The 12,835-nt window shown below is 37.0% G+C and overlaps 1 protein-coding gene across 1 annotated transcript in view; it reads right to left on the bottom strand.

Annotated features, from left to right (window-relative positions):
• The window catches only part of BRD1 (bromodomain containing 1), a gene marked incomplete at its 5' end in the record, with an annotated part of 38,025 nt that extends 26,387 nt beyond the window's left edge, over window positions 1-11,638 (bottom strand). The window contains 5 exons of the mRNA XM_009871632.1: window positions 2,189-2,677; window positions 5,863-6,123; window positions 6,917-7,229; window positions 8,202-8,330; window positions 11,513-11,638. Of these exons, the coding sequence (XP_009869934.1) occupies window positions 2,189-2,677; window positions 5,863-6,123; window positions 6,917-7,229; window positions 8,202-8,330; window positions 11,513-11,638 (1,318 nt within the window). The remainder of the gene's footprint in view (window positions 1-2,188; window positions 2,678-5,862; window positions 6,124-6,916; window positions 7,230-8,201; window positions 8,331-11,512) is intronic.
• Window positions 11,639-12,835: the final 1,197 nt, after the last annotated feature.

Below are 12,835 nucleotides of genomic sequence, written 5' to 3'. Positions count from 1 at the left end.
AAATAGCTGCCAACTGCAAATTGCTTAAGTTAGCGTAGAGACACAAGTTTGAAAATAACATGAGGAATAAAATCTCCAACATGAAAGCAAAAATCTTTGTTGCAAATGGAGAAAGAAACACAGGAACAAGATTTGATAAGCTGACACATCTGTACATCACATATTTGCTTAAAAAACCCACAAGCTATTAAAGAATAACTAGAGTACCTTCAGGTGAATTTCATCTGGCTACAGCATTTCAATTCACATACACAGTCTCCTCTTCAACAAACAAATAAAAAGTTTAAATGCTCCCTAAACATTAGTTCCACATAAATTTAATTCTGTGCACATCTTTATTAGCTTCAGGGAAGACACTACACAATAATATTTAAATATAATCTTTTAATCTTTTGGGGTTTATTCCTGGTCTACATATTACATAAAATTCCTAAACCCACTAGAAATTCTGAAATGGGAAGAGTACTTAAATGAGAAGAAAGTATCCATAATTTGTGGGGTTGTTTTGTTTTTTTTTGCTTCAAAGATAATCAAATGCATATTTGCCCCACATATCACTAACTTCTCCAGAGAGAAAAGGACCAAAAAAGACAGAGCTTAAGTATAATCAGAAGTCTGGTGGGGTATGGGTTTTTTTGGTCAAGAATTAAGTCAGCTTTTGATTATAATAAAAAACAGATTTTCCTCAAAGAAACAACTCACAAAGCTTAAGATGAAAATTTCAAGGAATTCGTACAGTTCCTGATGTGATCTAGTACAAAATGAATCACTGTGCATGTGATAAAATGCAATCTGCACAAAGGTACATAATGAAATTATCCAGATGAAAGACTGGAAAACTGGAATACTTGGAAACCAAAGCTTTTTATAGCATTAACAAAGATTAACCAATTTCTATCATCATGCTACCTTCACATGAGTCTTACTGCAGAACTGAAGTAGCAGATCAAATCTCCATGCTCTTTCCAAAGAGGTGACACAAATAAAATTATAAATGAAAAGCCTCCCCCAACCAAAACTTACTTATAAATTTCTCATGATTCCAGCATTAGAGTAACTTTCCTCCTCACTTGATCACTCAAAATAAACCAAACACACCAAAACAACAACAACCACCAATCAAACAAAACCCCACAACAAACAAACCCTCCACCCTCAAAAAAAAACACAAAAAGAAACCCAAAAAACCCAGGTTTTGGAGCACATCATAATAAATGTTTAAACTAAATTCCTCTGTCTTTCAAAGATGAAAAAACACATGCTTTTCCTACATGCGTATGGGTTATCAACATGGCAATGAAACAAAGAGTATTTATTTGAAAGAGAAAATAAAAGTCATAGCAATGGCCACAGATAAGGTTAAAAAAAATATACTTAAGCAATTTTCTTACACTGCTCTTCTTGCTCAAAGAGGGTTTTATTCAAATTTCTCCAACAAAAAGGACTATGGTTCACTAAGAAAAGTTGTAATTCATGTGTTCGACTATAGTGCACCAACATATCCAGATAATACTTTTTTAATGTTCTTTAGAAGTCTCATTAAGACTGTAATCTTACACTTAGATTCTACTTTATTTAAAGTGCACAGACTAAAGAAACAAAATGCAGGAAATGTCATAATACGGTGGGATTTTAACATTTCCATAAAATACATGTGTATCCAAAGCACCTCATACACCATCATCAGATTCATAACACGAAAACATGCTTGGAATAACACTGGACCAAAAAAAGTCACACATGGAACATGTATTTTCCATGTTCTTATAAGAGTTCTAGCTTTGGCACCACATATAAAGTTTTGGAACCATATATGAAGTTTTCATCTAATTTAACAGGTAATTTCCAAAAAAAGCACTGATTCATCCTCTCTATTGGTTGCAACAAAGGGGAAATCAGCATAGAAAAAGCCAAAAAAAAGCAAACACACACCTACCCATACACGTAAATATGAAGATTCCATTGCTGAAGTGAGAACTATGAAAAAGTAAAACTTTTCAATAAGTCCAATCGTATAGGGCCAAACCAAAAATAAATCGGTATTTTTCTGAACTGTAACTACTGAACTGTGAGGAGAAACTGCTCCAGTGCTAAAATCTTCAGATTAACAATGACATGTATTTCTATTAATTAACAGGTATGTTAACTTTCGAGATGCTTCCATTCAAATAAGTTCTGTAACATTTACCTGTATCCAAGCGCTTTACAGGGGACTCATCATCAACCTCAGAATCTCCACATGCACTCCTTGATCTTTTCCTTGGGTGCAGAAGTGTCTCCAACCTTGGAAGGACTACAGACAAAAAGGTTTTGGTCCCTAGCTGTGGAGAAGTTGGCTGGGTTTCAGTGTTCTTTGCAGACTTTTGGGGGCTTATACTTTTCGATTTGCAGAAGAGAATGGATGTACGTCTGTTTACATCAGTTGATGACTCAGCTACAGCAGAAACAGTCGACTCATTGAGATTACTGTCAAATAAGTGTTCTGGAGTGTGTCCATTTATTTCTTTCTGAATGGAAGTGCTATATAATTCATTATCAAATTTTACTCTTTTGTAAAGCTTACTCTGCTCTGGATTGAGTTCTACTGGTTTGAGGGTTGGTGGTTCTGAATTAGTCTCCAAGTTTGAAGGAAGAGGTAATGCATCTGATGGTTCAAGTTTAGGGGGAGATTTATCTCCTGAAAAAATTATAAATAGAGTGTGATTTTTGAAAACCTGTAGTTAGAAAGTCTATTATAAAACTCACTATAAATGTGCAGCCCACCAAATAAACTGTTGTTTGGAAACAAAGCATAACATTTTAAAAACAAATCTTGTCTAGTAACAATCTGTCCTAGTTAGTAGTCCCTACTTTTATACTGGGAATGTAACAGGGATAGAAAAGTAGGTGTTTATAGTTGGTGTTAACAGTTTACACCTGGATAAATACTGTTTACTTCTCATGCAGTTATGTTAGTCTCATTAACTAAAATCTAAGAAATCTATTTTTTATTAGGAAATTGGGGTGGTGGATGCAATTACACTGCCATTCAAGTAAAATTTTGGTAATATACATTTTTATCTACTTCATCTTACCAATATTCAGCTTACCTGCCTAAGACAAATTTTATCAGATAAGCATTAAAAAAAATAAAAAGAAAGAAAAAGTATTTGTAACCTGATCTACTAGAGTGAGTTAAAACATCTTATAAAATTTGCAGGAAGGCAAGATTTTCAAAGCTGTTTCACAGTTGTGGCTACAAGCTTTATCAACCAAAAGAAAAATTAAATTTAAAAAGGGGAGGGGAAAAAAAAACCAAAATCAACCACCTCCAAAGTCTTGTAGCTCGGTTAGCCACTAGTTGGCAAATACAGACTTGACAATAAAGACTTGATAGGAGAAATCAGAAAAACCACCCTCTACCATTTTTTCTTCCTTTCTTCCCTTTTGGTTTTTTTTTTTCCTAAACATCACCATGTCCCAGTTAATTCCAGTAATTCTATGCTGGGAAGAGACAATGGAGATATAATGTTTAAAACTAGTTTCAGTTTTTCATCCCAAGTGATGGGAAAGAAAATAAGCATTCTACTGTTGCAGTATTTCCAAATACAAGTAGAAGGGCTTCCCAACCCATAAATACCAGCTCAAACTGATGTTGAAGCCTTCTTTCCACCTTCAAAAAAGAATATTTGAAAATGGAAGAAGATGCTTATTCTAGAGAAATAGTAGGACAGATATTACATTGGTCTCATATTACATGAAATTTTTAAATGTAGTTAATTTTTCTATGCTACCTGAAAAAAAAAACTGTAAAAAAACAAGGGTTATTTGAGCCCTGTATCGGTAGTGGATTAAATGCTATTTCTGTATTTGTTTCGTTCTGGCTCAGCAGTGCTTACTTGGAAATCAATCACTCCAAGCACAGAAAAAATCTTTGCCCATTTGTTTAAGGTTTAACCAAACAATAGCATAGTTCATATTAAAAATTTATCATTAAAATAAAGTGTGACTATGCTCACATTCTTAGAACTGGTAGATAATATTTCAGGAAGAAATTTAAAACGAAATTTACAGTCAGATAAGCACACTTAATGTATTACCAATTAAAAAAGGCTCCAGTTTAGAATGTCCAAGGTGACTGTCCTTTGTGAACAAGTTCTGACTTTCTTACACAAAAAGATTTTAACACAGAAAAACACTATTCAGACACTAAAATCTAAATTTCATGGGGTTATTCTGGTACTGTATTTTTCACATGATCAGAAACGGAGAACAGAATTGCAAGGAGGTAATTCACAGCTCTCCTGAAGTCAGCTCCTGTAGAGAATCTGGGCACAGGATTCTACTACTTTGCTCATCTTTCTTTATGGCAATTTTTCTTCACTCCTCTAAGTACTTTCCATTTCAGAACTGAATTTTGAACTAGTTATTATTACTCTTCACTAGATCAGAATAGTAACAATGTCAATCAACTTGGGATCCAGCTTTAATTTTTTTTTTAATTACTGTTTTTTTTAAGTGTACTGTAAATAAGAAAACAGCTACTGCTCACTTTTGGACTACTGTTTTGCACAACAGCTGTGGTGAAAGTTTGTGTCATAAAAATGCTGAGCTACAAGTAAAAAAAAAAGTCAGCGTATTATCTGCCAGAAACTACATACCTAAAGATGTATACCCAGTAACATAAAAAAAAATTAAATCATTAAAGGTTTTAATACTTAACGGAACAAGATAAATACGCTGATTCACGCAAACTTTTTCTACTACTGTCGGTCAAAACTCAAGTTAGCTTTATGTCTGAAAAGCATTTCCTTAGTCACACTAAGAATTAAACATCAAGTTGCTATTTGAATGGCAGTTAAGGACAGTCATTTTATTGACTTCATCCTTCAAAAATTTTGATGGCATCAAGCTGCACCAGACACAGACTATTTTATTTATTACCATGCTTCCACTTCCCCTTGAGCTCGTTCCTCCTCACATTCAATGCAATTAACCAAAACAAGTCTCTAATTTTCCTAAAGAAAAATAGCTTAGCTTTATAGAGAAGAGCCAATCACAAAACAAACTCAATGCGATTTTTTTTGAGACACCAAGTTTTCTTTGCTTCATTTAAAAGTAAGCAAGAAAGACCTCAGTAACTGATTTAAAAGCTAAAAATGCACATACGATATTTAACTGAAGTATAAAGTTAGGTGTCTCTAGTGTATTGCTTTTGTTGAAAACAACAGGAATTTGTCACAAGGAGATGCAGTTCTGAGACCAACTTTTTGAGGAGGAAGAGAAGCCCAAGAGGAAGGGCTGGTTACATATGGCTGAACTGATTTTACAACATGAAATTTGTTAAATCCTATCAACAGTTAATTTAAAAAAAAAAAATCAAACAAAAAGAAACCAAACCCCCACCAAAAAAAAAAAGAAAAATGAAAAGCCAAAACTACCCTCCAGCCTCCCCAGAGTCTACAGTAGAGAATAAAAAAAGCTACAAAAGACAGTACAAGCGGCTTGAGTTTTCAGCACCACTGACCTAGGCTCACATGGTTCCTAATACACACCTGAACATTTAAGTGGATTTCCAAAAGTACAACGATTTTGTCCACTCAGGCATTTGCTATTCCTTTTCATATGAGATTGTCTGTACTGTCATTTCTTAACACCCACACTTTTTAAAAGCCTTGCTACGCTGAAAATTAACGGAGGGAGGTTTTTTTTTAAAAAGATCTCTCTCACATTTTTAAAATATTTGTTGTGATTAAGTGGCTATTAGACCATTTTAAAACTACATATAATATTCAGTTATTACACTCTTTAATTCACATGATTAAAGGATCTGATTGAAGAGGCTCAGAAGAGTACTGATGGAAACATTGCTTAAAATTTTACCTTCTTCTTCTCCATCTTGTTCTAATGCTGCACTTTCTTCTTCAAAACTTCCAATACCTGATTCTATTTGAGGAGCTTGGTTGTGTTGCTGACTTAGTTTGTTGCGAATAATGCTGATTTCTTTCTTTAACAGCTTTGCTCTTTTGCTCCTTGACCCACTGGATTTCATTGCACAGGTGAGATCAAGTTTTTCTAGCAGCTCTCTCAGCTGTTCTTCCAAGGACATATGCGCTCTGTTTGCAGGATTCAGTAACCTATCCACTGAAGTCAAAATACATATAATGGAAAATGTGTTAGCGTTTCCCAGAATATTTCCCAGAATAGTAATACCAACAGGAGGGGGAAAAAATTTCACTTGGCAGAATTTGAAAATGTCATCAAAAAGATACTTAGATTACAGTCTTAGTGGCTTCACTGTTACCAGTGAAGAAATGCTGAAACGAATTCCTACTATATAATTACTGTTCTTCTTGATCAGCATTTTGCTCAAGAAAACTAAGCAGTAGAGCAAAGAATTAAAAGGTCAGAAAGAAGCCATAATTAATCCTTCCCACCCTAACAGATGATTTCTTTCTTGTGAAAGAGAAGGGCAAGATTATGGTTCTAGAAGAAATGTGTTAATTATTCTCCTTTACTGCAAAAACCTTTGAAAACTGAGGTCATTATTATGTCAAAAGAAGTCATTTAATTCCTAGTATTAAAAATGTGCTTGATTTTTTTAATTCAGTAATTTATTTAAGACTCTGCTTAAGTTTATGCACGCTGGTAGTCATGTTCCGTGACTTACAAGCATATACAACCACATGAATTAAAGTGCTCCATTTAAAAAGCTTTTTCATCTATCTTGTTAAATTAAGACTCTGGCATTGTTAAAATTAGAATCTGGATAACACCATTTCCTAATGGTAGATCTACTAGAAGAGAAACACTTGAATCTTTAAAGCAATGTTTTTAACGCAAACTGAACAGCAACAATCTCAAACATCCTCCTGGAAGGTACAAACTGTGTGCAATGAAAAACGCAACTTTTAAAAATAATCCAAAAACGTCTTACCATCTTCCCAAGAGAAAGGCTGGGGTGACTCAAGTTTAGGCCGTTCAGGTAAGTGCATTCCAGTTTCATTATTATAACCGATTCCTTCAGCATCTCGCCTAGCTTGCCTGAGAACTACACCTCCTTGATCTCTTAACCGCACTGCAGCTCTATAGAATATTGTATCTTTTGCATTGTATTTCATACAGTTATCTATGATAAGATTGAAGTCTTCTTCAAACTCACTGAGGTTTTTATAGCCTTGAGCATCTAACCGTTTTCGCATGGTAGAGAAATCCATAGGGTGTTTAATATGATCCAAATAGTCTGGAACCTTCAAATAAATATTTAAAAGATGAATGGGTAAAATTATCTTATTACAGACAAAGTAACATTAGCTATTAACTGATCCAGATTTTTTAACATATTTCCAACACTTCAAATCGAGGACTTCAAAATGTAGCTTAGAATTGCACATCTTGATATTGCAAATGCTTGCATGCCAACCAAAGTTTATGTGTTACAAGATTCCGAATCTTGGGTAACAAGCTGGAGCTCTACTAACTGATGCTGAAAATACAAGGAATTAGAATTCCGTGGTTTAATGTACCTGTATGTGTATTTCATAGAATCATAGAATGGCCTAGGCTGGAAGGGACCTTAGAGATCATTTAATCCAACCTGCCTGTCATGGGCAGGGATGCCTCTCAACTAAATCAGGCAACACATGGGGACTGCACAGGAATCAAACCCACGACCTTGGTGTTATCGGCATCACACTCAACCAACTGAGCTAACCAGCCCCCTCATTTTACACATATCCATACTCAAAAAGGCATATGTTTACACACATGTATAATATATAAGTGTATGCATTCCTATATATGCAATTTTATAGACATGTACACAAGTTTACGCATTATTTCTACACCTCTGTGTGTTGTATACGTCTGTACAAACAAAACACAAAGTCTATCTAGCTTCCCAGTGAATGATGAGAATTTCAACTGCAAATAAGAACACAGTATCCACATTTTAATTTTTAAAACACCCTTCAAGTCTGCTTTATCAAATAATCTTTACTGATATGTCCTCATGTTAGTCTGTACAGCATTTTTCAGAAATTATTTTAGTATATGAGCATAAATAGACTTTCACAGCAGCAAGCCGTAAGTGATGAAGAAAATTTTAAGAATAGAGATTAAAAGGTCTCACTGCTCCCAACTCTGCATGCAATGATTTGTTCCTCGCACTTAAGTGCCACCAGTCATACAAAAACATATGGAAATACAGCTTGAAAACATACCTCTTTAAGGTTCACTGGCTGAGCAAATATACGAGCAGAATCCTTTTCCTGCAGCTGATCCAGAACCGATCGCAGAAGTACAGTGAAAGGAGTAAGCTGAAGTTCCATTGCAACCTGCTCTATCTTAACCTGAAGATGTAAAAATTATGCAGTTGAGCATTTTTCATTAAGATACTGTTTTGAAGTTGTTTTGCAGCAATAGTAAAGTACTTCAGATATGAAACACAATATAAACACATTTAATTAAATGAGTTCAATGTTACTTTCAATATCATCAGATGGCATTTGTCTGATATCCACTTTTCAGCTGATGACTTTGTAAGAAAACTCATTCTCATCTCTTCATTGTATGCTTGACTTCAATTCCAGCTTCTAAGAACTGAAATTTGTATTTGATCTATAAATTGTTTTTACTCCATTCTTAACTGTATTTCTTCTCTATGAAGAGATGCTACATAAGAACTGCTTCATATTTTGCCAACAGTGTGTAAAGAACAAGAATTTAAAGGTAAGCTGTTCGCAATTAAATTTCAGCTGTAGTGCCACATTCCAAGTGTAAAAAGATAATTTGATGAACATTTACAGGTTACATAATACCAAAACAAAGAGTAATTTTAAAGACACAATTCTATACCAATTCCAAGAAAATAATATAAAAAACATGAATCAACAAGAAATTCAAATACTTAATCATCCTTGGGAATTTTCATTACTTTTGACAGTACTACAACTTATCTATAGCTTTATTCTCAGGCCTTTTAAAAAGTTACCAATATTGAAACAGTCTTGTTATGGTAGAAATAAATTCTTAATGAGACATTAATGTATCTATACGTAATATAAACACATAAACAAAGTATATACACACGAGTACACACACACAGAAGATGTGCATAGCTAATACTGCATGCATGTAACAAGTGACATGTGAATGTACCAAAAGGACACAAAAAATTCAAAAAAAAACCACTCAAGAGTTACAAACTATATTAGCTTGCAACGAATGTTCACAGAATGCAAGAAGTATAAATGGAATGGTGTTTTTGTATATAAGGACAATTAAAGCCTTGTAACTGCAGACATTTTGCTTTTTCATGTAAAATGAGATCCTTCTGCACTATCACTTCCTCAGATCTCTTTTCCCAGCAATGTTAACTCTAGAAATTTTTAAGACTTAGATGAAGCTTATATTTTTAATTTTTTTGGGGTGACAGAAGAATAAAAGTGCTACTTGAAATAGGCCCATGTATTGAGAAAACCTAAAAAGACCAAATTTCCTACAGTTCTTCAGAAACCAATTGTCTTTGCAAGTCTAACAGAATGGCTTATTAATCAATTTCTCCACACCACTTCAGGCAGAATGGGCAACAAGCAGGAGTTGCTGAGAGGCCACCACGCTGCTAGAAAGCTACGAACTAATTGCTGTTACTGAAACTTGGTGGGATGAATCCTATGATTGAAGCGTGGCTCTCGATGGCTACAACCTGTTCAGAAGGCACAAGTGAGGAAGGAGTGGCAAAGGTGTTGGTTGCCCTCTACATCACGAAATGGATTGAGTGTGAAGAGCTGTCTCTGAGGAAGAGCCAAGAGGAAGCAGAAAGCTGCTGGGTAAGAATGAGAGACTGAGGCCACAAAGGGAACCTTGGGGGTGGCGTTGGTGACAGGCCACCTGATCAAGGGGAGCCTACTGATGAAGATTTCTTACTCCAGCTACAGGAGGCTTCACACTCACAGGCTCTTGTCAAGCTGGTGAGCTTCAACCACCCCAACATCTGCTGGAAAAGCAGCAGGGTGAGCTGTAGGCAATCCAGGAGACTCCTGGAGCGCACAGAGGATAACTTAAGGCAGGTAACAACCAGCCCTTGCCGAGGGGATGCGATACTGGATCTGACGGTGACCAACACAAGCAAGTGAACGGGAGACATCAGAACTGAAGGCAGCCTGGACTGCAGTGATCATGCGCTGGTGGAGTTCATGGTCCTGAGGGATGTGGGTCAGGCAAAGTGTAAAGTCTGGATCCTGCCTTTTAGGAAATCAAAATTCCAGCTGCTTAGGGAGGTAATCAGGAGGACCCCCTGGGAAACTGCCCTCAGGGACAAGGAAGAAGAAAAGAGCCGGCTGATCTTTAAAGATGAGACCACCTGAGGAAGCTAAACATATGTAAGTTTATAGGACCTGACAAGATGCATCCTGGAGTCCTGAGAGAACTGGCTGATGTAGCTGCCTAGCCACTCACCGTGATATTTGAGAAGACTTGGCAGTCAGGAAAAGTCCCTGGTGACTGGGCAAAGGGAAACAGTCCACTCATTTTTGAGAATTACTGACTTGCCAGCCTCACCTCTGTGCCTGGGAAGATCATGGAACAGATCTTCCGAGAAGCTGTGCTAAGGCACACAGAGCACTGGGAGGGGATTCAATACAGCCAACACAGTTTCACCAAGGGCAAGACCTGTCTGGCCAACCTAGTGGCCCTGTAAGATGGAGTGAGTACTTCAGTGGACACAGGAGTAGCTATAGATGTCATTGATCTGGAGTTCTGAAAGGCCTTTGACACAATCCCCTGCAACATCCTTCTCTCTACATTGGAGAGAGATGGATTTGATGGGTGGACTGCTGGGTGTGTGAGGAACTGGTTGGATGGCTGCATCCAGAGGATAGTGGTCAGCAGGCTCAATGTCCAGATGGAGACCAGTGACAAGTGGTGTGCCTCAAGGGTCTGGTTTGGGACCACTCCTGTTTAATGTCTTCAGTCAATGACACAGACAGTGGGACTGAGTGCACCTGCAGCAAGTTTGCAGATGACACTAAGCTGAGTGGTGTGGCTGACACGTCTGAGGGACGGGATGCCATTCAGAGGGACGTGGCCAAGCTCAAGGGCCTGCAGGCCATGGGACAATGGTTTTAAAATAAAAAAGGGTAGATTTAGTCTATATAGAAGTAATTTAATTTTTTTTTTCAAGATGAGGTGGTGAAGCACTGGAAGACGTTGCCCAGAGAGGCTATAGATGCCCCATTCCTCGAAACATTCAAGGTCAGGCTTGATGGGGCTCTGAGCAACCTGATATAACTGAAGATGTCCCACTTTACCACAAGGAGGTTGGACTAGATTATCTCTAAAGTCCCTTCCAACTCAAAGCATTCTATGATAACTTTATATATTTAAAACATTTTGTTTGAGTGTACAAATGTGCATACGTTTCTTGATCCTACATGAAGATTAAAAGACAAACACTGCAGCCTTTCTATCGCAAAAGGTGTGTGAGAACACTTATTCAGAAAAGTTTCATCAAATGAAAAATGACCACATTTACCTGTTCTCTTTTTAATTTTTCACGCTTACGTATAAGTTCAATCAATAAACGTGCTCTTTCAAGATCATGGCGCAGCCTTTGCCAGTACTTCAATTTTTCTTTTAAGGCTTGCATTTCTTCATCATCTTCTCTCTAAGAAAAGGAACAAAAGGTTTCAATGAGATGAAAAACGCTAATCTCTTTTTACAAGCTAGTTTCACGCAAATACAGAGCGTATTCACAGGAAACTAGAAACTACTGCTTTATAGTTTGAGAACGTGGTCATACACTTCATACTGCAATAAAAGAAAACCTCTGGTCAGGGTATCTTCTACAGTTTCTCAACCACCTAGCTGAAAACAAAAGTCTATGAACTGGAAAGCAATGTTATGATGAAGGCTATTTTCATCAGAAACAGTAACATAGCAAACAGCAACCCAGCAGTATAACAAACTGCAAAAAGAGATTTAGTATTTTCATATCAAAATTGAAACCAGGTGAACATCTTCATCATAAACTCAAATCTATTTGAAACAAATGTGTGTTGTGCTCCACACAGTCCACCTCCCTCACACCCAGCGGAATCAGGACACACTTGTAACAGAACAAAATACACACAATTGGAGCACCACAATTGATGAGTATCAGCTTTTCAAAAGAGATAGATGAGGTAGGAGAGGTGGTGGGGTGGTCCTCTATGTTAGGGAGGCATATGAATGCTTAGAAATCAATCAATGTGATGTCAGGGTTGAGAGCTTATGGATTAGAATCAAAGGAGGAACCAATAAGACGGACATCATCGTGGGAGTTTGCTACAGACCTCCCAACCAGGATGAAGAAACAGACAGGATACTTTATAGGCAATTGGGCAAAGTTGCAAGGACTCTACCCCTTGTTCTTATGGGGGATTTTAACTTCCCAGACATCTGCTGGAAATACAATACAGCAGAGAGGGATCAGTCCCGGAGGTTCATAAAGTGTGTGGGAGATAATTTCCTGACACAGATGGTGAGGGAACCAACGAGGGGAAGTGCACTCCTGGACTTGCTGCTTGTTAATAGAGAAGATCTTGTGGAGGACGTAATTGTTGGAGGCTGTTTTGGACAAAGTGATCATGTAATGATAGAGTTCTCCATTTTTGGTGAAGTAAGAAGGGGGATCAGCAGAATTGCCACCTTGGACTTCCGGAGAGCTGACTTTGGACTCTTCCAGTCCATGGTTAAGAGAGTTCCTTGGGAGGCTGTTGTGGAGGGCATGGGAGCCCAGGAAGGCTGGGCGTACTTTAAGGAATAATTTTAAAGGTGCAGGAACTCACTATACCCAAGTCACAGAAGATGAGCCGAC

The sequence above is a fragment of the Apaloderma vittatum genome, unplaced genomic scaffold, assembly GCF_000703405.1.
Source record: "Apaloderma vittatum isolate BGI_N311 unplaced genomic scaffold, ASM70340v1 scaffold1306, whole genome shotgun sequence".
Taxonomy (NCBI): Eukaryota; Metazoa; Chordata; class Aves; order Trogoniformes; family Trogonidae; genus Apaloderma; species Apaloderma vittatum.
Note: the sequence above shows the minus strand (reverse complement) of the source record. Positions and strands in the feature narration are given on the sequence as shown.